Source organism: Beta vulgaris, chromosome 1 (assembly GCF_026745355.1).
Source record: "Beta vulgaris subsp. vulgaris cultivar EL10 chromosome 1, EL10.2, whole genome shotgun sequence".
Lineage (NCBI taxonomy): Eukaryota > Viridiplantae > Streptophyta > Magnoliopsida > Caryophyllales > Amaranthaceae > Beta > Beta vulgaris.
This window is the reverse complement of record NC_079202.1, coordinates 50,879,281-50,904,537: the sequence shown is the minus strand read 5'-3', so window position 1 is coordinate 50,904,537 and position 25,257 is coordinate 50,879,281. Positions and strand designations below refer to the sequence as shown.

Sequence of the window (25,257 nt, the reverse complement as noted above, 5' to 3'; positions counted from 1 at the left end):
CCGACCCGACTTAAAATCCGGACATCCGACTTAAAATCCGAACATCCGACTCCGAACCTGATCCGACTTATTTTTCTTCCAATTGTTTAATCATTTTTTCTGTGGGAAAAGCCTATATAATACAACTGGCTGAAAGTCGAAGTCAGATTATACATAAATAATACATCACATAAATAAGAAAAAAAGATTGATTGACTCAAAGTCGGAGTCGGATTCGGATGTCGGATTATTTTATGAGATCCGACTCCGACCCTCCTTCGACTCGGAGTCGGATTTTTTAAACGGAGTCGGAGTCGGATTACTTTTTTGTCGGAGTCAACTCGGATTTTTTCCTTCGGATCGGAGCGGATTAGAGTCGGATTCGGATTGGATTGCCATCCCTAGTTTAGGGTGCATGATCTTGTATTCCTGTTGACTCAAACTAGTTAACTAGGTACTAGACTTAACACTGAAAACGCATATAAATTCAACCAAAAGCTTCTTCATACCTTCACCAATATTAATATAGAATATAGAAGATGGAAGATTGAAGATTGAACCAAACTAGGTAAAAATTAATTAATTTTCCAATTGTTTATCAAAAACTCCCCCTTCTTCAATCTTCAATCTTCAGTCTTCCCTGTCATGGCGAACTTGAAGACTGATAGTACCGTTTCGCGCCGTATTGTCCGCGCTTTCTTGGACTTTATTAATTCTGGTTATTCTTTCTCCTCTCTAACTTTCTATTGCTGTGTTTTCTTCCCGATTTTGGGATATTGTTGTTGTTCTGTTTCGTTGTTTGATTTATTTCTATGATTTCGGCATTTACTTGTACTCAAAGTGGTAATTGTATCTGTTTTCCAGATATTTTATCATGATTGTTCTCATTCTATGTTTTAGCTTGTGGATTGATAATCTGCTAGTTTTGTTCTGAATCTGTTCTCCAAATTTTTGTGTGTGATTTTTAATTATAATTCTTTTGGGGGTTGATGACTAAGTTTAACTTTTAAGTGTAATGAGTTTAGTTCCTGGATAGTTAAAACATGCAGTAATTTATTGCAATATTCTCGCTTTTTTTGTATGGGTTCGGATTATTGTTTTGTTCTATTAATTTTGGGGCAACCTTTTTTAGATATAAAATTGTGTTAAATCTTGATGTATTCAATTTTACTTCATTAGGGGTAACATGTTTGAAGGGAGACATTTTGTGTCCATTATATTATGATATCAAATTGGCACATTGAAAGTGGTGATTATTGGGGAGAATCAGCCTCCACTTTTGTGTTCTGATGTTGATTAGTTAGCTTATAACTCCAATGCCTGCTTCCTGACTTTTCTTTCAAGTTGAACTTCTAAGAAAGAACAGATTTTGCTGTGCTTGTCTTGCTTGTGGGCCATGTACTAAAATCTGAGAAATTCTCCTCTCTCAGTGTTGCTTTTCAGTTGGCAGCATTCATATTGAAACTTCAATCATTCAGCCTAATCTTTGTGAAGATCGGCCGTCATCATCCTAGTACATCCTCTGGGTAAACTATGTTGTGCTGGGTGAAGGACATTTTAGTACTTTGATTTAAGGAGCATACCTTATTGTCTATACATATTTATTTAAAATTAGCTTTGTAGTTAGAATATCTTTTTATTCACCTAATTAACTTTGATTTACAGGATTTGGTGATAAGATTTCTATGTGACACACATTCATGCACTATGTGCCATGGCCCATTAGCATTTGATGTACTTCAATTTTCTGTATGTCTGCATGGAGTTTGAGGGTAGTTGTACTGGGGGGGGGGGTTTCACGGAAGCTTTCGTCGATGTTATAAATGTTATTTTTATTGTCTGATTTATGTGATGTAGTTTATGAATGACCTTTGTATTTACATAAAAGTGCCCGCTGCACAAGATTAGGGGACGATCAGTTTAATTATTGAAGAATAGATTTGACATGTGGTCAATTAATCATCCTTCTTTTCTCTATCAGCCTGGAACATTTACATATTATACGTTGATCTTCTACCCTCAAAACCTCTTCTGCCTGTCTTCGAGATATAGACTTCATGTACTCATCTGACGGTCAATATGTTTTAAATTTTTTCTTGACAGTTGAACCTGCCCCTGGTGTTGATTCTGAAGGTCTCGAAGTTGCCAAAGATTGCTTAACAGAAGTCTTCAGACCTCATCAACTGCCTGAGAGCGAGCGACCAGAACCTAATATATTGTTAAATATATTTAGCTCACAGGAAAGTAGTACAGAAAATGAAGCCAAAACCAGCCATAGCGAGGAGGCCAAGACTACATCATCAGCTCAAAATCATGTTATCAGTGATGTACCCGGGACATCAAAAGTTCAGGTTTGTGCTCTTTCGTTTACTTATAGGGAAATGATAGTTACTCCTCCAGCTATATGTGCAATTGTTTTTACTTTTGATTGGTCTGGTTCCTTATTTAACCTTTTTGTTCTTTATAATATCATTAGGTTGAGGAGTCCTGTGGGAGGAGGGGGTGTTAGTGAATGTTAGCTTGTGATCTGATGCCAACTAAGTTGGTGTGTACTGGGATTTCATATTGTTGGTTGTTCCTGGTTTTTAAGTTAACCTTGTGAATTTATTTGTCTTTGTAGGGTGATGTTCAAGTGAGAGAAAGCAATGACACAGGTATACTTTTATTACTTCTACCTAACCTGGCAATTTGTTTTTTTTTGTTGGATTTTGCAATTTCTGCTCCCTACGAAGCTGCGCAGATATATATTCCATAATTCCAAGTAAAAAGTTGGTGTCTAGACCTTCCCCCCTTTCCCCACCCCAAATAAAAAACTGGAATCGAAGCTAGAAATAATGGGATCATTTTGAGAAACATGGGGTTTAGAAGGATTAAAGTTAGGTTCGCCTTTGCTGATAAACTTTCTTCTTAGCTAGAATATGTGACATATAAATTTTCTGGTTGTTACCTGATCACAGACTTTGAGAAACTACACTAAGTCATTGCTCCATTCAATCTATTCTCTCCGCTCTCTCTCTCTCTCTCTCTCTCTCTCTCTCTCTCTTATATTTGGGTGAATGTAGGAGGGGAATGTCTGTCTACATCTGCTGGATTATAGAATAGTGTAATGGAACTATTTCTTTGGTTACCTTTTTTTTTATGTAGAGAAATTTTGGATGGATTATGATATTTCTCTTAACATGTGATTCCGAACATCTTCACTGCTATTGTTTGCTTAATTAATATCTGTGCTGTGATATTCCTGTGCTGCCACTCTTTACTTGAATTGCGTTTGATAGTGTTGGTGTGTTCTCTAATCATTTAGGTTTTGGATATATCTGAAATTCCACTACTGTTCTGAATGTGGATTGCCTTTGCAGGAGTGTCTAAAGATGAACTCTTTGGGCAATTTTTTGATGCATTAGAGAAAATTCACTTCTTTAGGACAACACCAAATGGAGATGATGATCATGTTTTACTGGATACTGCAACATGCCTATTTCACGATGCTGTCAATGTATGAGAAATTCTGACAAGTTTTAGATTTATATTGTTTTCATATTAGCACATGAATAAGCTTCATATATGTGTATGTTTTTTTGAAGTGTTGGTTATTGTGGTCCACTCTCAGTACCATCAGGTGGTGGCTCGTTGTTGTGTTCAAAGAGTGTTGATTGGGTCAGTTTGGGTGTGGGTCAATGTTCATTACCGTCCATTTAAGAATATAATGGTGAACAGCCTTTCATTTACCATTCATCAATTTGGATAGGGAATCCCTCTTTGCTGGGATTACCACCCTCCTTCGCTTTCAAGTGAACTCTGCCAGTTACATTCACTTTCAGTGAGCACCTAAAGTAGCAACTGTTACATAGCACCTACCATCTTACTTCCATGAATTAGCTTCAATGTAAATCTGCAAACCAAGAAAAGAAGTAAGGAATGTTCCTAAGAACATCTAGTATCCTGTTGAAATATTTGAATTGGCTGATTAACAATTATCATACAGATTGATGAGAGTTCATTGAAATCTGTCAAACTTTAGCTGGATTGCCTGCACAATGATATTGAGGAAATAAGAAGGGAAGCTGGAAGGAATTAGAAAGAAAGGCAAAGCTATTGACAACAAGTAATGGTGGTAAAATTAGTTGATGGTAGCTGATCGGTTTACAACTTACTCCTGGTATGATTACAGAAGCAAGATTTGACATCTCATGATAGCGCAAAATTTTTAGGTCAGAAAAGGAATTTTCATTTTTCAAGCAATTGATGGCACTGGATACTGTTAGAATCAGTGGATTGCTAGTTATGGAGTACAAAGAGTTTAAGCCAGTATGTCTTTGGTGCCTTTGGATAACTTTAGCTGGTCCCTTTTTCTTGCCGTGAGTAATAGATCTGGGTGTTCCCAAGGGGGAAAAGGGTGGAAGGGAATCATAGATTTGGAGGGAAAAATTCTTAAGTCCATTTGTATAGCCTTCACAGTTTCATTTAGTCAGCCAGAAGGATCAATCTGTGATCATACAAAATTTTTAAGTTTTTGTTGGTTATTTATTGATTGAATGGTTGGGACTTTGGAGTAATAAGTGGGGATAGTCAATAGTGGTACTGCCTAGGAACTTGGAAGGTTGTAAGGCTGCTTGATCATGGGCTGGCTTTGACAATTATATGCTTGTCAAATTAATTGCATCGGACAACAGACACCCAATAGGCCAATATAGTACTTTTAAGACCCTACCTTTATGAATTTCTGTTCCAGCTTTAACAATAAAGTATGAAGCATCTGTATAATGAGTGCACCTGAAGAATTGAAGTTTGATTGTTAAAGCACCTAGGAGTTTAGAAAAATAAAGAATGTTTTCGACTTAGTAATTTTTGTGGTCAATGCATCGGAGTTTAATAAGTGGGGGCAAGGGTACTTTCATAATAACATTTAGATTTTATGCGTAAATGAAAATGTCTTGTGTTGAGCCACGATCATGTTCACAAGGCAGTCAGATTATGGTATGTGTGTAGACTGTAGAATGCTCAAAGATAAGCAATCTTGATTTATACCATCTTTTTTCTCCTATTCATTATTGCTGGAATTTATTAGGAGCTGTATAATTATCTTATTATTGTTGTATGCGTCTATTATGTGCGTTTATATCCACCATAGGTACACAACTAGTGTATCTTTTTGAGACTCTGCATATGCCATTTAATTTACCCGATTGTTTGAATTATATTCATTACAGATCTTTGCTTGACAATTTAAAGCTGAACTTTTCATCTATGCAGGAGATGGAAAGATCTGGATGCAAGACATTTGATCGAAAAAATCTGGCTGATGCGCTCAAAACATTAGGTAACCCTCAAAAAGTATATATGGAATTGTTGCCATCTATCATCTTTGTTGATATAATTGGATGTATAAGAATTGTACCTATGGATTTTGCCAAGCATTCTAGTATATGGCAGATTCCTGTGTGATTGTATATGCATCCTTCTGTGTGTGATCCAATGTTTTTTGAAATTATTTCTTATAACTTTTAAGCTTAAATTGTGTTTCAAGCTTGAACTGTGTTTTGAGTCGATATGTGGAACACAGAAGGTTTTTGCTTATTTTTGGCTAGTGAATGTCTTCACTAATTAATTTTGTTAATTTGGTGTTAGGCAACAAAGCTATGCAATCTAATCTATACTCGGCTGCTATTGAACAGTATACTTGCGCAATTGCACTATGCGAAAATGCAGTGTACTACTGTAACAGGTAAATTTAAAGATCCCTTTATCATAGTTTTGCAACTCTCAACTCCCCATGTGTTCTTCTGAGTTTTCCTGTTGATATAAGGCTTTCTCATTCTTTCCCTGTTGATCTATACTCGGCTGCTTTCCCTGTTGATCTATACTCAGGCTGCTTTCTATTATCTGCTTTATACCTGCTTTCTAGATATGGGAAAGAATATGTGTTCTTCTCAGTTTTCCTGTTGATCTATACTCGGCTGCTTTCTATTGATGGTTGTTCCATATTCTTTCCCATGTCTAGAAAGCAACACCTAAATGAATTTCCTTTAACTTCAAGCAGAAATTGTGCAATGCCTGTATGATTTTGTCAGCTTGGGATGAACTTCTGGTTCTTTCTCAGTGTCTCTTCAATAATTGCTTTGCTGCTAAGCTTTAGTCTAATAATCTGTTTTTTTCTATCAAACTGCTCTGGAAGCTTTTCAATGAGATCTCTTACACAACCATAGTATAGCGAGAGAGGAGACTGCATGACTCCTTTTGTTGGTCTTGTTAGACCCTAATCAAGTGAGGGAGCCGGATACTTCTCTTGTCATTCATGCAACGATGAAAGAGATGTCTTAGGTTCCATGTTGCCTTTAGAGTTCTGCACATGAATGACTGATTAACCTTTAAAGCTTTCCTGCTCTTGATATCATGTTTATACATTTCCATTCTGCTTCAAAATTTTGTTTTTTCCGTGAAGGCTTTTCTCAGTTTCTGCCATATGTGCTTTTTGACTTATTTTCCCATGATCTCAAGTCTCGATGTCTTCGTAAATCGTAAGTACTAATGTAGGGTTGTGCTGTGGAACCAATAGCCATGCTTAACTCTTAGTGAAATCTAGCACGAATTCCCCCACCCCCCTTGCTCCCACTTCCATGCAAGGACTCCAAAATTTCGTTTCTCATCAAAAAGGGAAAAAAAATACATACCCCAGTTTTCCTCTCTTGATGAAATATCTGTCAATCGAGTCTTCTTATCAAGGTAAATGACCTTGATTTTTTTTTGGACTCTAAATCTTATGATTGAACTCTTGTCCTGCACAAATAATGCTTGGAATGTTGATGCAAAGAAAATAGTAGAATCATGGTTGCTTTCTGCAACTTTGTTTGGATTGTAAGACTGATGAATTCAAATTAATTGCCAAAAAAGATAAAATGATATACTGTCCGGTGCACTGATGGCAACTTCATCATAAAAATTATAGATTCTGTTGTGATAGCTTTCTGGGTTCCTGTTGCAAAGCTATTCAGAAGTTCCAGATATTTGTGGAATTTGTGAGTAACTGTATAAATTTCCCCAATAGGCTTTGTTCGTAACTTTGTATGAATTACATGGTGCCTCCGATATATTTTAAGCACTGGTTCATCCAAAGACCATGATTTAGCCTGTGAGTCATTCGACAAAGCGACAAATCTCCGTTAAGAAATGAGAGTAGCCTCCTAGGGCTGATGAGTTTTGTAATGGTCTCTTGGAACATGAGTAATTGTTGCCAACAGATTTTGCTGGCAGGGTTCTTTCCGAAGGTTTTGATGAATTTCCATCAGACCCTAAACTTTGTGGCCGATCTCAGCTGAAACGTGAAGCCTTCTAGGGTCCCCTGCTCTGTATGTTCGTTGGCCCATGGGATAATACATTAAATCAGGTCACATTTCTATTGGCACGGTCTATAATCTTGGAAGCGACTCATGCTCGTATGATGTACTTCCTCCGTTCTTGAAAAATAGTAACACTTACCATTCCGGGCCGTTCAAAAATAAATGAAACATTACTTTATTTGGTATTTACTTTATGTCTCTCCTCATCACATGGGTTCCTCTTTTTTTCTCTCGCTATTTCTCTCCTCTCCTAAATCCTCGTGGCAATTCCCTATATTTCATCTAAAACAAAATGGAGGAAGTATTAGGCAGTAGGCACTGTGAGAAAATCAAAATTGAAGATCACCACTCTGTTGATCTTTGGGACAATATGATTGTACTATTTTCCTGATATGCCACTGGCAAGGCCCATACCCTAGGTTGACTCAAGGTTGCCTTGGGTTCTAAGGCCCATACCCTATGTTGTACTGCCAAGTCATATTACTCTAACTCATTATTTGACTTTAAGTATCTGTGTTGGATACTTGATATTCTGACATGGGTATTAGCACTTGACACTCTGTTTTGGGCAATATACCTCAAAGACACTTGGACGCATATCCCTAGACGAGTCAAAAAAAAGGTTGGTCCTTGATTACATACTTGGCAAAAATTTGATATATACTCCCTTTGTCCCAACAGTGCCTCAGTAATGTACCTATTTTCAGGGTATGCAAAACACACCTTTGACCACTTAAATCTCTAGTTAGGTGTTGATAAAAAAATAATCAAATGTTGACATTCTAAAAACTCATTAAAATGAATCTAACAACATTCCACATAATAATGTTGGTTCGTATATATAAGTGATAAATATGGTCAAAGTTAATGAACTTTGACCTTAAAGAAGCAAATGGGAACACTACTACGGAATGGAGGGAGTATATGTTTGCGTTGCCTGTTGTCATTATTGTGGTTAGATGGATGCTTCAATGCTCAGCTAGGATTTCGAGCTGCATATACGCTATCTGCAGGACTTAATGGTGTGATGAATGATGTCTTGTCATAGTATGAGTTTTAATAGCTATGTGGATAATCTTGAAGAGAGAAAAGGTGGTTTGGATGACTTTATTGAAATTAGGACACAGCAAGTGTGTGGATGTTGGGTACTGAGTTGCATTATCTGTTATATGCTGGGGTAAAAGCGGTCTTCATGCTTTCAGTTGCATTCAGATGTCAAGTCCTTTTGTCACTCTAGATGTGTTCCTCATTGAAATTCATTGAATCTCTAAATTTTATACTTGTAGTGGATGCTGATTTTGTACATAATCAACACGTCGTATGAAAATTGTTTCATGCACTTTCCTGATTTGAATTTCTCAGGGCAGCTGCTTATACTCAAATGCGCCAATTCAATGAAGCTATTAAAGATTGCCTTAAATCCATCGAAATTGACCCGAACTATAGCAAGGCATACAGTCGGTTGGGACTTGCATACTATGCTCAGGGAAAGTACGGTGATGCCATTAGTAAAGGTTTCAAAAAAGGTAAGTATGGTGTCTTTCTCAATATGTTTGCTCGGAATTTCATGATTTGAGCAAGTATATACCATCATTTTCAGATATTCCAGCATGAGCTCGATCTAGTTATTGACAATGCTGGTATTTGTCAAATCCTTTTTCCTCGATTTTTGTTGTGAAGAAAATATACCTTTCTTAAATTTTTCATCCTTGAGTTTGTTTACCTTGTAGTCTCGTACCCCCTCCGTCCGCTTTTTTTTTGCTCCTTTTTTTTTGATGTCTCTAAAAGATCTCTCCATACTGAAATGACTATGGTGACCACCATTGACCTCTACACAATCACCATATATCGTCCCACCAGTTTTGTCATATATCAACTCTAGGACTCCACAGTCCACCCAACCAAAAATATTAAGTAACTAAATCTCAATGGGATCTGGCTTCTCTCGAGTTCCTAATAGGAACTGGAATTTTAGTTCTCAATACAGCGGTCAGCTTTGCATCTTGGTGAAAAATTAGGGGGGTTTTTAGGAATTTATTTTTGTCAGGATGAGGTGTTGTAACCTAGAGAAGGGAAATGGAACTTGAGAGAACTCTAATAGATCTCAATGGGGAAATTAATCGCGGCATAAGGAGTATTCTTCTCTTGAACATCATGAAGTATCAAGTTGGATGAGAGTTGTTCAATCTCTTAGCTTACTTCTGTTTGTGCAAGAACTGTATTTAAAACAATTTCCTAGGAATTGGCAAATAGAGAGATAATGATACCCTACCCAGTAGGTCACTACAGCCCTTCCCTTCTTAGGAATTATTTTTAACTACTTCCTCGCCCCCCAGTCTTCATCTATAGAGTAAATTCCATGGATCTCACTTTCTTACATCATCTCACTCGTGCAGCACTGGAATTGGATCCCAATAATGATGCTGTCAAAGAAAATATTCGGGTCCGTTTATTAATGATCCTTTTCCTTTCTGATTGCCGTACTTGTTTTGCTCTCTTATTTTGTAATTGTTATCTGTAGGTGGCTGAGCAGAAATTGCATCAAGAACAAGAGCAAAGACGTCACAATCAGGTACTTTTTCAGCTTAGCCAATAAAGTAATTTTACTAGTTCAAAGGCATGGAACTTTATGTGATTTTACCTGACATCGTACCCCTTATCTTCTTTCTCCTAAAAGGAAAAGGCAAGTCTTTGTCTGCACGTCATGGTGTCTTAGTAGCAGGGGCATCTTTTTTTTTGGAGAAAACCTACCTTTCTTTTGTGCATTGTCAAGGACGGTGTTTAAGTTGATTTTGCATGAATCAAGTTCTCTAGATTGTGGATTGCTTGTTGCCGTGGAGGTTTGACTGCATGCTAGAGAAAACCATTCAATTTGCAAAAAGGGCCAGTCATAGTGTGATTATGAGGAGAATCTTGGCTTGCTATTTGAATCAAGTTCTCTAGAGTCTAGATTCCAGCTTAGCCAATAATAAGTAATTTTACTAGTTTAGAGGCATGGAACTTTATGTGATTTTATCTGACGTCGTGCTCCTTTTCTTCTTTCTCTTAAAAGGAAAAAAGCAAGTCGTTGTCTGCACGTCATGGTGTCTTAGTTTCAGTGGGCTTTTTTTTGGAGAAAACCTACCTTTCTTTTGTGCATTTTTAAGGATGGTGTTTAAGTTGATTTTGCATGAACCAAGTTCTCTAGACTCTAGATTGCCTGTTGCCTTGGAGGCATGACTGCATGGTAGAGAAAACCACTCGTTTTGCAAAAATGGCTAGTCATAGTGTGATTATGAGGAGGATTCTTGGCTTGCTATTTGATTTGCTAGTAAAAGTAGACCTAACAGAACTGACTTACCCCCTATTACTCTGATCAAATTGCAACCCAAAATCAAATTGTAGAGAAACTAGATAACCTTAATTTAAATTGAACCGAAATTGATTTATACTACTCCCTCCGTCCCTAAATAGAGTGCCCATTTCTTTTCGGCACAAGTATTAAGAAGAAATCATGTGTAGGACCTTAGTTGTTTAAAACATAATTATATATAGAAGTTGGTACAGTTTTTATGAATGATTTATTATTTATTAAGGAGAAGAGAATGTGGGCCATATGGTGAAGTGGGTGATATTATAAAAATTGAAAGCAACATAATATTTTGATTGGTGGACCCATACCAAATAAGGAAATGGGAAATTTATTTGGGACAAAACATAAATGGAAAAATGAGCATTCTATTTAGGGACGGAGGGAGTATATGAAAAGTATTTGTGTGTTCTTTTTATAAAATTTGAATTTTAATACACCTGACCATGTGCCCAAAACCTGAATATTACCTGAATGACTCATCATCTAATGTGACCCAAATTGAACCCTTTCTCAATGACCCATTTGCCACCCTGAACAGTAACGTCATACATTTTGCTGCTTCGCTTCGCATTGTTCCACTAGGCAATATTGATTGTTCTGATTATTGCCAGGAGTCAAGGAACCAGGCTGCTCCACCACCTTTTACGTCCGTATCATTTGATGCTGGTACATTTCCTGCCAATTTTGCTAGCATGTTTGCCAACGTGGCTGGAAATCCACCAAATAACCAGAATGGGCAAGGCAGACCAGCAGAAGATAATCATGAAACACAAAACCCATTTGTATCAACTAACTTTAACAGCATTTTCCCCCCAGATGTTGCTAGCGTGTTCATGAATATGGCAGGGGGTGCATTTCAGGGGAATGATTCTCAGAGCAGGTCCACTGAACAAAACCGTGAAAATGGAACGACTCATTCGTTCTCAAACTTTTCAAATATGTTCATGAATATGGCTGGACATGGATCTCAGGGACAAAGTCCTCAAGCTCAACCACAAGGAGCTAACAATGTCGGTGAAGACCCAGGTATAGGAGTAGGAGGCACAAGCTTCAGTTTCAACTTTAACAATCAAACACCCGAGGAATTAAATAGGACTTTGAGATCGATGATGGGAATGTTCTCTGGGGAATCACAAGCAGATCCACAGAATAATGCTGATGGAAGACCTGCCTCAAGATAATTTTTTAGCCCTGTAGTCTTAATTACTTGTTACATTTTCTGTGTTGCTATTGTGGCTAGTACAAATGGTACAGGTTTTTAGCTAGTAAAGTTTTGAAAACTTGCACAATTGGTATGCATTACCTCTAATCCTTAAATAATTTGTACATATAAAATATGTTTGTTATCTGAGTTTGTATATTACTTGAAAGTTCCCTTTTGTTTAAGAAAAGAGTAAGGGTTAAAAAAACGAGAGTAAGAAAAACTGGGACACAATAATGGCAACATAAGACTTGGGAGATATGTTCATCTTACCTATAATTTTTTAGGTCAATTGGACTGATACTCTGATAGATCAAGTGTTGGCTATTTTTGGCCCTCAGTGATTTTGTTGAGAACTGTAACTTAAAAAAGTTAAGGTTTCAGGCTCTCAGAGTAACAGGTAAATAGGATAAATGTGTTGTTGATCACATCCTTAGCTCGTGGTTCTGCTTTAATTGTGGAGTTTTTCCAAAAATTTACAGCAAAACAAAAAAATGTGGGGTATCGACTCAGGGGGGCCACACTATTATGCCAATTGCCAGCATGAACTTTCTGAACAACAAATGGAAAAAGTTGTTCACTTGGAGAGTCAGAGGCTTATAGCAAAAAACTTTTTAACTTGTATTTCTAATGGTAAAAATCACAGAAAATCATCACCTTCATATAATACTTGTGAATGGTTATATAGCAAATTGTTTGATCAATGAACTTTGGAATAATAGTGTATGGTGTTGGTGCATTGTAATTTCACTAAAACTGAAGCCACCATTTGTTCCTTCCTCATTTAGATTATTAATAATTACACTTTAAATATTTCTTATAGATAATAGGTGGTATTCATAAAAGTGTAAAACATCGTTGACTAATAATCTAATTTAATACGCAATAATTTTATCATGTTAAATGAGTGTAATTATTCATAGATTTTCTTTTATTTAACCAAACATATACTTCCTCCGTTTCTTTTTAAGTGACACATTTCTTGTTTTCACGTTTGCCAATGCATTATTTTAACCATTAATATCTTCAATTATTAATAAGTAAAAATTATAAAAAGTTGATATTAAAAAAATTCACATTCAAACGAATCTAACAAGATCCCACATGACTATGTTTTTCCTAAAATGTAAATCACCAAAGCTAATTAAAGTTTAAACTGTGAATAGTAAACACTATGCAAATGTGTCACCTAAAAAGAAACGGAGGAAGTATAATACAAATTACTAATCAAACCATCTTATATAATATATTTCCTTCATTGCATAATCCTTGTAATTTTGTGAATGTATTACTTAAATCATTGATAATTTCTATTATGTATATGTATAGATTATGAGAATAAATATTTATAATATAATCTAACAAATTTCTTCACATTTTTTTTGGAGGTGATATACATAACATGTATATCTAAAGTGCAAATATTGTAAGAAGAGTTCACTCATGGTACACCCGGGTGTACCATGAGCATGGTACACCCAAAGGTATTTTTATAATAAATTAGAACTTCAGGTGCTCATTTGACACCAAATTTGCTCATATGTGCATTTTGCTCATTTACTCATTTGCTCATTTGCTCATTTTGCTCATTTTGTAATAAAAGTATTTTCTCATTTTCTTAAATGAGTAGAAATGTTTGCTCATTTGCTCATTTGTTCATTTTGCTCATTTGTTGATTCGCTCATTTTGCTCATTTGGAGAAAATAGTCTTGGGTGTACCATGAGCATGGTACACCCAGGTGTACTATAAATATTCTCTTGTAAGAATTATGTAAGGATAAAAAATTAACGGATTTGTTTGATTTATCTGATTTCCATTCTTCATCAGAAAAAATAAGTTTGAACAAGTTTAGTAATTTCAACTCAATAAAAATAAGTAGACATAAAATCAAATTATTATATATAAAATTTAATAAGTTTACCTAAAATGTTATAATTAAGTTTAGATTAATTTAAAATAAGTTGAATAAAATCGAGAAAATCCTGACAATTGACTTTTGAGTTCTTATGACAAGTGAAGAAAATTTCTGCTAGTTATTTCCATAGGTCCCCCAAAAATGCAAAATCCAAAAGCTGCTGCCCTTTATAAAAAGTTTGTTCTTGTTCACCAAAAAAAAAAAACAAAACAGAAAACCTAGAAAAATAACAAAAAACAAAGGAGAGAATCTTGAGGACTAATTTCCTCGATTTCTCAGACACCTGCATTTTTTCTTTTTCACTTCTAGTTTAATACTAACTTCCCAAACTCACAAGAAAAAAACAAACTAAATTACTGCACACCACAAATACTACAATCACACAGTTGTAAAGAGAAATTGAGAGAGTAGGAAGGACAAGTTTCTACCACTACTCTGCAGCGGCACTGAGGTTCTTTCTCTCTCCTCATAAGTTGAGATCAATCAATAATGTTTACTCAATTTTTGATGTACATTTGAAATTCTGGGATTACAAGTACTTGAATCATTACTTGCATGTTTTTTCTAACAGAATATATATTGGGTGTTATTAAGTTTTTTTTTTTTTTTTTTGTTTTGATATAGAAGTTATTGAACTAAGAAGTGGTGTGAGATAGTGAAACCCATTTCTAATTGTGTAATTATTATCTGTTTTCTTTGTTATATAGTAAAAAATGGAAGTAAAAGGAAAAAAGAAGCCACCTTTTTGTAAGGGTAATGAGGGGTGTTTTTGATTTTATTTTTAACTTGATATATTTGACATTGTGGGTGGAAATTTTGGAACTTTTGTAGTAAAATTGTGTTTGCAATCTTTCATATTCATACCCAAGTGGTGGGACCCATCAAGGTGTTCTTGAGTTCTTGTTGACCAACTTTCGCCTTTTTTTTTTTGATGGGAGTAGCATTTGTGAAGTGACTTTGCTTGATAGTTGTGTTCACTTTTCTAGTATTGTCCTGTTTAAACTTTAAGGTTGCAATAAGTCCATGAATTGCTTAAGGATCAAGTAGTTACTAGCTTTTGGATCCCAACAATTTGAGAAGAGAGGTTTTGAGGACTTCCCCCGCAATCAAAATGTAACCTTTTAGTGCACTTTGGTTAACTTCTTAGGAGTTCATGCATGCTGGGATTAGTCCAAATAGTAATATAGATTTTGCTTTGATGTTGCTTACGGTTTTCTTCGTAAGGTGCGGCTTGAATTGAGGTTTGAGACCTTTTGTGCTCTCTTACCAATGAAGCTGTCATGTCTTATAAACTGAAGGTGATTGAATCTTTGTTAATGGAAGCTGATTGCAGATAATTGAATTTTTTTTTATTGTCTTTATTTGTGGATATCTGATATTGAGATCTTATATCAGGTATACACCTAGGAGATGAGTCCTTATGTAGTTGGAGTTCTTGTTCCTCTTGTTTTTACCCTTATAATTCGTAATACTAAGCGTGGGAAAAAAAGAGGGTTGCCTATTGATGTTGGTGGGGAACCTGGCTATGCAATTAGGAATGGTCGGTTTACTTCCCCTGTGACAACGGCATGGAAGGGCGTTTCAACACTTGCTGAACTTTTTGAGAAGTCATGTGAAGAGCATAGAGACAAGCCCCTTCTTGGAACCAGAAAGCTGCTTGCCAAGGAGACTGAAGTAACAGAAGATGGGAGATCCTTTGAGAAAGTTCACTTGGGAGAGTATGAGTGGCTTACCTATGGAAAGACATTCGAAACAGTCTGCAGTTTTGCTTCTGGTTTGGCTCAACTTGGACATTCCAGAAATGAACGTGCTGCAATTTTTGCTGATACACGGGAGGAATGGTATATTGCAATGCAGGTACATGGTAAATCCTTTCACAGTATCATGCGGATTTGATATTCAAGTTTTATTTATTAGATGTAGACACAAGAGAAATGAAAAAAATTAATGATTAGGCATGGAGCTTTACAAAGAGAAACATTGATGCAATAGGACTTATTCTTCACTGTATGTTTCATTTGCATGTTACTGGTGATTGTCTATATACAAGAGGCGACAATGTTATTATAGGTTCTGCTATCTAATTGATGGATTATATGTGCTCTCAATGTTTGTGGCGGTCTTGACGTATTATCCTCTTTGAATGAAGTATAACATTGAAATAATTGGCCAGGCTTGTTTCAGGCGCAACATTACTATTGTGACAATATATGCTTCCCTAGGAGAGGAAGCTTTATCTCATTCATTGAATCAGGTTATCTCTCTCTCACACACACAATTTTTGTAACTGCTTCTTCCTTGATTTCTTTCCCATGGCATTTATTGTTGTTTGTACTTCTACATATGGGGGCATTTGATGCCCAACAAAGGTGCAAATTCCTTCCACATGAAAATGCGCTGAATGTCGTCACTCGTCAGTTTGTAATGAACTTTCAGTAATGGTATAGTCATGGACTTTTAATACCTGCACAAAGGTGGCATCCTATCTGCTCTGCAAAATTCTCGATGCGTGTTCATCTACATGAGACTTGTGTACTTTCATACCCTAAGGTATATAACTCGGTATGAAGATATTTGGGGGAAGGTTAGAGTTACAAATATTTAGTATAAGGTAAGGGAGAACCAGCTACATTGGTTTGAGCACGTGCAACATTGACCAGTAGATGCACAGAGAGTTGAGGATTTAAGAAGAAGCCAGGGGAGACCATAGATAACTTAAATGGAGGGATTTCGGAAGGCTATGAAGATAATAGGTTTACAATTGCATATAAGGCATAAGCACTAGATAGGAAACAGTGGAGGAAGAGGACCTCTGTGGACGACCACATGAGACAATTTCTTGGTTCATGCGTCCGACCCCATCTTTTGGGATATAGGCCTTTGCATTGCTGATGTTGCATTTGGGCTTCCTCGTTTTGGTGGTCCAACAATAGGAAAGAGGAAAGCTGAAAAATAGTGGGTCCTTGCTATGTTTAGAAATGTTGAAATTGATATGGGATGGACAAATATTAAAAAATGTTGCAATTTATAGGAAATGGAAGGAGTATAATCTTTTTATGAAAGTAGTGGGAGTAGGTTCTTCAGCATCTAGCTTGATCTTATTAGCTGAATAGATTCCTGGGAACTCCCATTAGTTATATTACTAACAGAGACGGGAGGAAATGAAAGATTGGCAAGAACCAAAGAGCTAGCTTTGGTTGTCCAACTTAGGAGAAAGTGAAAAGGGCTGTAAATCATGTAGTACATAATCTATAAGCCTGAGAAAATATGTTATTGCTAATGGTATATACTATATAGACATTATATGTGCAAAAGCCTAAGAAGGAGCAATTTCGAATGCTGCATGAATTATTTTCCATTTTAATGTCCTCAGAGTCATTCTGTTTTTCCCCTAAATGACAAACGTAGAAGCTCCTAAATCTGGTTTAGCCACTAATTATATCTAGGCAGATTTTTGGGCATTAAAGTTCTCTCAATTGCTTTTCTACATTTTTTCTATGTATGCCTTTTTTATATGCAGCCATTTCTGCATTAATGAGTGGACAAGTCTTGTCTTTTTTCTTCTTTACGTTTTATAAACAAATCTCCTTGACAGGGGAGAAGGATTTTAATATTTTATTAATTTGCTCTGCTTGTCAGATACTTCTAGTTTTCTATATGGCATTGGTCGCGGGTCTTGGTTCAAGGCAGCCTATATTAGATAAATGACGGCCACATCTGCTTCCATAATTCTATGATATCTCCAAATGTTCCCTCTTATGATGATCTGTGGCTACAACTATAAATACCCAGTGTCACCTTTGTGTCAACTGTCAATGGTACTACATGCAGAATAGATAACGTGTGATTGATCATTTTCTATCATATCCTTTTTTCATTTTAATATTTAACTAGTTTATAACTCAATCGTTATTGGCCATCTTACTTGTTTGACTGCTTTTTTACTCGGAGCCCCTTACAACATGATGTGACTGCTCCTTTTCCTTTTAGATTTGAACTGTTTAGATTCATAAACTTTTGTTTAAAATTCATAAATTTGGAAATTTTCTCTTTACCGTATCTGATACTTCCCTTGCACTTTACTTAACTGAATTTCTCTGAGTTTATGCAGACAGAGGTCACCACTGTAATTTGTGGGCAGAAAGAAATGAAAAAGCTTGTGGAGATAAGTGGGCAGCTCGACACTGTAAAGCGTGTTATATGTATGGATGACGAGTTCTCTTCTAATGTCTCTTTAGTGGAGGAAAGCTGGAGTGTCATTTCATTTGCTGCTGTAGAAAAGCTCGGACGAGAAAATCCTGCTGATGCTGATTTACCTCTATCAGCTGATATCGCAGTAATAATGTATACCAGTGGGAGTACCGGCATGCCAAAAGTGAGTACGCAATTAGACCCACATTAATTTATGGTTTAGATTATTATGTCTTTTCCTTCTCCTTCATGCCCCTCTTGCTGTTCTGCACCTGATCCACTGCCATAATTAGCTACTTATGAGTTAGCTACAGTTTTTGAATCGCTTTCGTTGATCTCTTGATATTTCTTGGGTAAATGAATAATAGCTTTAACAATGGTGGGATTTTTTATTAAGTGATACGATCTATTGGTCAAGCATCAATTTCCTATCATCTTCAGCCTTTTGTTATTCATTCCTTTGTCTTTCAGGTGGGAAAGGCTTTTATCTGTTTGATAATGCAAATAATGGTGATATTTTCGTAGTATATCATCACCATCAGTCCACTGTATCTAATAAGGTTTCTCCACCTAATGGGCTAATGCAAGTTGGGGGTCTCAGATGTATGACTGCTTACTGTTACACTTCCTAAGAGGATCCTTTAAATTGCTTAAACTACAATTGCGAAGATACTGTTTCCTTTGGGCCTTTGATCCTAAAGTAACTAATCGCAAAAACTTACTTCTAATCAAACATCTCATTTAGTACTTCACAAACCAAAGTTGATAAATTATCCCTGGACAATATTTTTTCGTCTGATTCATCTTGTACTGACATAATTGCGAGACCAAGATCTGGTCCTTTGCCACTTATAGAGTCAGATTGAAATCAGTAGATGGAGAATGGAGCAACATAATTTTCTGTACACGTCTGGAAAAGAAACAAATATCTACTTAGGTGGTGCATTTCTTGACTATCCATTTCAGGTTTACAGGGTATCCGTTGAATGTGGGAAGAACTTTGGGTATTTCAGATGTCTTTTGGGGATTTCGATGCGACAATCCCCCTGATGGAGCAGTACTGTCCTTGATAAAATCCGTCATTCTGTTGGGACTTAAAAGATTTTTGGATCGTGATTGCTTGTAAAAGTGAAACTTTGCCTGAGGAAGAAAATAGAGCCCAGAAAAGCTTTAGATCAAATAAGGACTGAAAAAAAGTAAATTTTAACTTAACCTTCCTTTTTCCCCTGATTGTTACGTATATGTTTGAGATCGTTAAATGAAAACTTTTCAGATAATGTTGATCAGTGATAGGTTTCTTGGCGGCAAGTGTTTCTTCCTTTTCCACCTCCCTTTTTCGGGAAGAGATGCGAGGACATATGAGATATAAAGGGTGTTTCCTAGTCAAAGGTGTGCTAGATGTTAATAGAAAAGGCAGATGCTTTAATGTGGTCGATGCTGTTTGATGCTCTCGACAAACATGGATAACCTAATCAACTGCATCTAAATCTCATGGATCAGTAAAATCAACCATTGAATTATGGAGAGTCAAATTACTTTTAGCTAGTCTATAATTTTCAAAAGCATTGCACTTCATCATCTTTTGTGCCTTTACCAGGAGGGTAGTGTAGTTGAACTATTAGGAACTTCATTTTGGCAATAACTTGCTATTGCTGTTGAGAAAATGAAGATAGGGTCTTAAGCACACCCAACAAACCAGTAAGCTCCCGCTCTTGCAATCTTCAGGGTTCTTCCAAAGGAAACTTTCCATGACAGACCATTACCCTTTCCGATGACAAGCTGCACAATATTGGCTCAATAGTATTGACAGTCTCTGCATAAAATTGATTCAACAGGAACGGTAGACTCTAGAATCAGAGACTGCAAGTATTTATATTCGTCTCTGCACAAGAGCCAATAGCCATATGTGTGTATTTTGTGCTATTGTAGTTAGAAGGTGGGGAATATATATCTTTCGCTTTTAAAGCTGGCTACATCTCTTTGGAGTTTGGAGTTAATTTTTTGAGATTGTGTGCTGCTGCATCATCTACCGTATAAGATGCAAAACATTTTCTATTCGACTGTTTTGGTGTAGAAGGAACAAGGTAACTATTCTGGAGCTTGGCTTGTTTGCTTATCATCTGTATTCTCTTGCTGGAAAGTAATGAGAGACACATTAGTTTTGGGTTTCTAGTTGTGCATCCTTGGAACAGAGCACTTATCCTTGTTTTGCTTTGTTTTTTTTTTTTGGTGCTGAAATGGATGTGCAGCATGGGTGCAATGAAAAAATGTCCCATTTATTGATATTTTGAAGTGGTATCTCTCTTTCAAGAAAAATGAGAAGAAAAAAAAAGAGACGTGATAAACGTGAAAAATACATATAGGGAGGACTGAGGAGATTTTTTAGTTTCTGTTAACTGAATTTTGATTTGTTGAAAAACTGCTATGTCACACGTGTAGTATGTGGACAAATACTTCTACAGAGACTTCTACTTTCTCATAGGTGTTTATTTGTATTGTGAATTTTCTTCTTAATCCTCCTCTCCACTACCTATTTCTTTGAACAGGTTTATAAAGTGTTTTGGTTTTGATGTCAACTTACAGGGGGTAATGATGACACATGGTAATGTACTTGCTACAGTTTCTGCTGTCATGACTATTGTTCCCGGACTTGGCAGCAAAGATGTTTATTTAGCTTATTTGCCTCTTGCTCACATCCTGGAATTAGCAGCTGAGGTATGACCTGCATGGTATTTGTGCAACAGTTCCTTGTGGCGTAGCTGGACATTGGTTTCTTCACATTATCAACACGTCATATCTCATTAAAACTATCATATCTTATCTACTACAGAACATAGCAGCTGCAATTGGAGGTAGAATAGGATATGGATCCCCTCTTACACTGACAGACACATCAAACAAGATAAAAAAGGGTACAAAAGGAGATGCCACCGTGTTGGCACCTACGTTGATGGCAGCAGTGCCAGCAATTCTAGACCGTGTTCGAGATGGTGTACGCAGAAAGGTTGGTAAGAAGATCTTCATGCTTATTTATGCTGTCATATCTTTTTATCTTTCTCAGAATGGAGTTCTTGTTCGAGTGAGAAATAATCAAACTTAAGCATAGATATTATGCCTCAGAGGGGAATGCAAATAGTATTTGATTGAGGCATTTACCCACCATTAAGGAAAACTCTATCCTTCCCTCAAGAAAAGAAAAAGAAAAACTCTATCTTTATCAGTTGATTTAGTAGGCGTATGAAAAACTGTGAGTTGTTAGAAGTTTTAGAATATGTACGTAGGGTCTGTTATGTTCAACTTATGTTTACTTATTTTTAGAAAATTTCAGAAAAGTTAAGAACCTCAGAGAGGTATAAAAAAAAATGTTATGGAAGCTCTCGAAAAAAAAAAAGATAAGTTCAGAAAATATAAGTTGCATGGAACAGACCCTCAGTACATATCACTAGGATTAGTTTTTTCTGGATTCACCTAATTACCAGATGCATGGAAGCATGGGTACAGCAAGCTAGCAGATTGTCTACTTTGCCTTTTTCTTTTTCTTTTTGTTTGGTATCCACGGAAACTCTTATGGTTGCTTAACAAATGCTGTGGTATTTTAGGGGCATATTACTGTCCATGTGAACCCAACAAAAAATTATGTACTCTGATTCCCTTTTTGTCTGGCAACTTTTTATTTAGTTTCTCTTATTTAGGTGTGTGGGTGGAGGGGTTTAGGTGAATTTAAATTTCCACGATGTGTGAACATAGAACTTGATGACGCTGATCATATCCAGCTTCTCTCGTTAATTTGGGTGAAACTTTCCACTTCTCTCTATGATTGCAACTTACTGAAGTCTTCTATATTGGATATCTTCTGCTGTTTAGGTTGATGCCAAGGGTGGACTGTCCAAAAGATTATTTGAATTTGCATACAACCGCCGCTTATCTGCAATGAACGGAAGCTGGTTTGGTGCAAGGGGTCCAGAAAGGGTTCTTTGGGATTTCTTAGTGTTTAGAAAGGTCCGAGCAGTGCTGGGAGGTCATATACGTTTCATTTTATCCGGCGGTGCACCTCTTTCTGGTGATACTCAAAGATTCACCAATATTTGTATTGGGTTAGTATGTTCATAGCCTTTTCATGTGTCTTAATTGATCTTCTGCTTTGTCTTGGTGCATCTACATGACTACACCTGCATTCTGACTGAAAGCTAGATAGGGACAAGTTTGTTTCCTTCCGTTTATGTCTCATGTTTTCCCTCTTTACTTTTATTTTGTATGTGGCATATATGTATAGGGACTATCTTTCTCTTATCCGGTTCACATAAAAAAAAAACCTTTTCTTATCCCGAATTTTACCTATAAACATCCAGATCTAGCTGCTGTATCTTTGCATGTATGTGCAACATTATGCTACTAGTCTTAATTGTCTGTATCAGACTGCTCGAGTATTCTGCAGAATTTAACATTTTGGTCAAATTTAGTGCTCCAATAGGTCAAGGTTATGGGCTCACCGAGACTTGTGCTGGTGGAACATTTACAGAGTATGACGATACTTCCGTTGGTCGTGTTGGTCCTCCTCTTCCATGCTCATTCATAAAGGTGAGGGACATTATTGACTCTTTTCTTATATATTCTAAAAAAAACTGTAAGCTTTTCTGTGGGTTTACATTGATTACTGCACCTGTTCTTAAGTAGACTATCAACCTCTCCTTGCCATTTTGTTAGACATCAAATCCCCACCGCTGGCTTCTTTCTATGTACTTGCATTCCTTGGGATGTACTACTTTAACGCCAAGGTTTATTTCAATCAGCATGTCGCTTACACAGCTACACTAATAAATGTCATAAATTAAACTAACTTGACTTGAGAACAAGGATTAGATATGGTGTTTCAATTCATGTCCTGGTGCAGCATCTATAATCTCTGTAATATGATATTGGTTAGTATTTTACATGTGCTTATCTTGTCAATTTATTGAAGTATAACATCTTGTGTTACAGTTAATAGATTGGTCTGAAGGGGGATATCTTCTAAGCGATAAACCAATGCCTAGGGGTGAAATTGTTATTGGTGGTCCTAATGTCACACTTGGATATTTCAAAAGTGAAGACAAAACCAACGAAGTGTACAAGGTATGTTTTGACTTCTGTTGGTTAATTTCTGTGAAAAGAATGGTAGTAAGCACTTATGGTTTTATCTTATTGTTTTGGAAGGTTGACGAGACCGGGATGAGGTGGTTCTACACTGGCGACATAGGACAATTTCATGATGATGGTTGCCTTGAGATTGTCGACCGTAAAAAGGACATCGTTAAGCTTCAGCACGGGGAATATGTTTCCTTAGGAAAGGTAAATTGTCACTGACAATGGTTCCTGACTCTTTCAGATCCAAAACCTGAGTAAATTTTCTCGTGCAGGTTGAGGCAGCTTTAATTACGAGTCCCTATGTTGAGAACATCATGTTGCATTGTGATCCTTTCCATAGCTATTGTGTTGCTCTTGTGGTAGCTTCGGAATCTGCTCTTCGAGATGTGGCTAGCAACAAGGAATTAGTTTCAATGATTTTCCTGACTTGTGTCAGAAAGAAGAAACTCTCAAAGAAGTGCTTGGGTCACTAGTAAAGGTTAGTTTGTGCAGAGAGGAATTTTTGGATTACACGCATCTAGCTTTATTTATGTTAAGATTTTTCAAAATTCTTCCTCTTCAAAAATTTTGACTTGACTTTCATAATTCAAACCCTTTGTAACATGTACATTTGAAAAAAAATATGTGCTTGGTTTCATTTGGTGGGTATTTTTTTACCAGTCAATGCATGATATGGCTCGTTTGGTAGACCTTAATAAATTGGTGGTAATGATAATAAATCTATGTTATTTTGCCAAAGAAAAAAAAAGTCACTTACCTATGTCCATGTTAATGCTTCATAAAAAAAAGTCACCTATGTCCATCTTAATGCATTATCATCTAGTGGTAATGAACTGTGATGGAAATTTATGAAGGAAAAGCACATGTTTTGTGGATGGAGTTCAGATTACTATAGACATGGGTACGAGATTGCCTTTGTATGATTACGTATAAATCCATTACTACCTGCCCAATTGGCTGTAAGTACTAACTTCTTCCTTTTTATTCTGTGAAATTAGTCAAATAAAAAAAATGCATGTTCCCTTCTTACACGTACATATGTATAGACTTCGAATTAAAAAATAGCTTTTTGCATCTTTCGATATTATGGTAAGGAGAGGACATTGTGATGTTATAGAGTACACGAGACAAATATAGTTAAAAGATAAAAAATGGAATTGTGTATGAGTTTTACTTCTCGATTCCTTATGATATGTTGCTGTGCAGGAAGCTAAGAAGGCTCGCCTACAGAAGTTTGAGATCCCCACAAGAATCAAATTGCTTTCAGAACCATGGACTCCAGAGTCAGGATTAGTAACAGCTGCTCTGAAGCTCAAGAGAGAGGTCGTCAAAAAGGCATTCTCTGACGAGCTCGCCATGTTATACTCTTGATAATACAATGTGCAGAATCTGATGATTTATGATAGATGAGCTCACTGCAAGGTACTTTTTCACTTCTTCACTCCCTTCTGCTTGTTTCTATGTAACATGTTACGTATCAACAAAATCCCCCCCCCCCCTTTTTTTTTTTGGAGGGAGGACCAGCACTTTGTATTTAGTACTTTTTTGGTCCTCTTCATGATAATGTGACAGGCAAGTTACAGAAATGCCAATGAATGAGCTATAAACCGTTAGGTTTTTGTTAGAGATTGCATTAATCACATGTTTTCTTGTCGTCGTATATGATAGACCACACCAAATTTATATGGCATGAACAGCTAACTACTTGGTAAATTTATTGGGGATCATAAGATATCGAAGCGTAAAACTTATAATGTGGTTAGTTATTCTTCATTAAGTTTTGAGGTGGTGTTCATCTCTACTAGAATGCATCATGCATAAGGATGATTTATAAAATTCAAGATCTAGCTTATAATACCATGTCTTTGAAATATATTGATGAAACTGATCTCATGTAAGTTTGTGTAATTGTGTCTCATTAAACTGCTATCTTGCCCAATTAAGGTTTATCAACTCTAAAATGAAATCGCTACATATTACTACATAAAAGTTAGAATTAAATTGAAGCTTAATGTAAGATTATCTAACTCATCGTCGGGGGTTCGATTCCCATCATTGCAAAGTTGAGGCATTGTCGATTTGTGGTGGCTTTCTCCATGGTAACTCCCAATTATCACTCTAATCGATCTAAATGAAAGTTTTTTTTTTCTACAAATT

The 25,257-nt window shown here is 36.3% G+C and overlaps 2 protein-coding genes across 2 annotated transcripts; both read left to right on the top strand.

Moving 5' to 3' along the window:
* Window positions 1–455: 455 nt before the first annotated feature.
* On the top strand, window positions 456–12,019 carry LOC104905524 (uncharacterized). Its single transcript, XM_010694103.4, has 10 exons — window positions 456–697; window positions 2,083–2,330; window positions 2,600–2,633; window positions 3,339–3,475; window positions 5,233–5,299; window positions 5,608–5,704; window positions 8,679–8,842; window positions 9,713–9,759; window positions 9,838–9,888; window positions 11,280–12,019. Exons 1-10 carry the CDS (start codon window positions 625–627, stop codon window positions 11,847–11,849), a joined length of 1,488 nt encoding a protein of 495 aa, XP_010692405.2. The 5' UTR covers window positions 456–624; the 3' UTR covers window positions 11,850–12,019.
* Window positions 12,020–13,704: 1,685 nt separating this feature from the next.
* On the top strand, window positions 13,705–24,724 carry LOC104905525 (long chain acyl-CoA synthetase 9, chloroplastic). The gene is given in 13 exon segments (XM_048641450.2): window positions 13,705–14,236; window positions 15,181–15,642; window positions 15,959–16,039; window positions 17,897–18,160; window positions 20,560–20,691; window positions 20,807–20,980; window positions 21,841–22,070; window positions 22,437–22,554; window positions 22,957–23,088; window positions 23,170–23,304; window positions 23,373–23,490; window positions 23,493–23,578; window positions 24,307–24,724. Coding segments are annotated over 12 exon segments (2,082 nt in total). The 5' UTR covers window positions 13,705–14,236; window positions 15,181–15,195; the 3' UTR covers window positions 24,472–24,724.
* The last annotated feature ends 533 nt before the right edge of the window (window positions 24,725–25,257 follow it).

Coding starts and splice junctions, on each gene's coding strand:
- LOC104905524 (XM_010694103.4), top strand. CDS start 625: ATGGCGAACTTGAAGACTGATAGTACCGTTTCGCGCCGTATTGTCCGC. Junction 3,476..5,232: donor TATTTCACGATGCTGTCAAT/GTATGAGAAATT, acceptor TCATCTATGCAG/GAGATGGAAAGATCTGGATG. Junction 5,705..8,678: donor GCAGTGTACTACTGTAACAG/GTAAATTTAAAG, acceptor TGAATTTCTCAG/GGCAGCTGCTTATACTCAAA.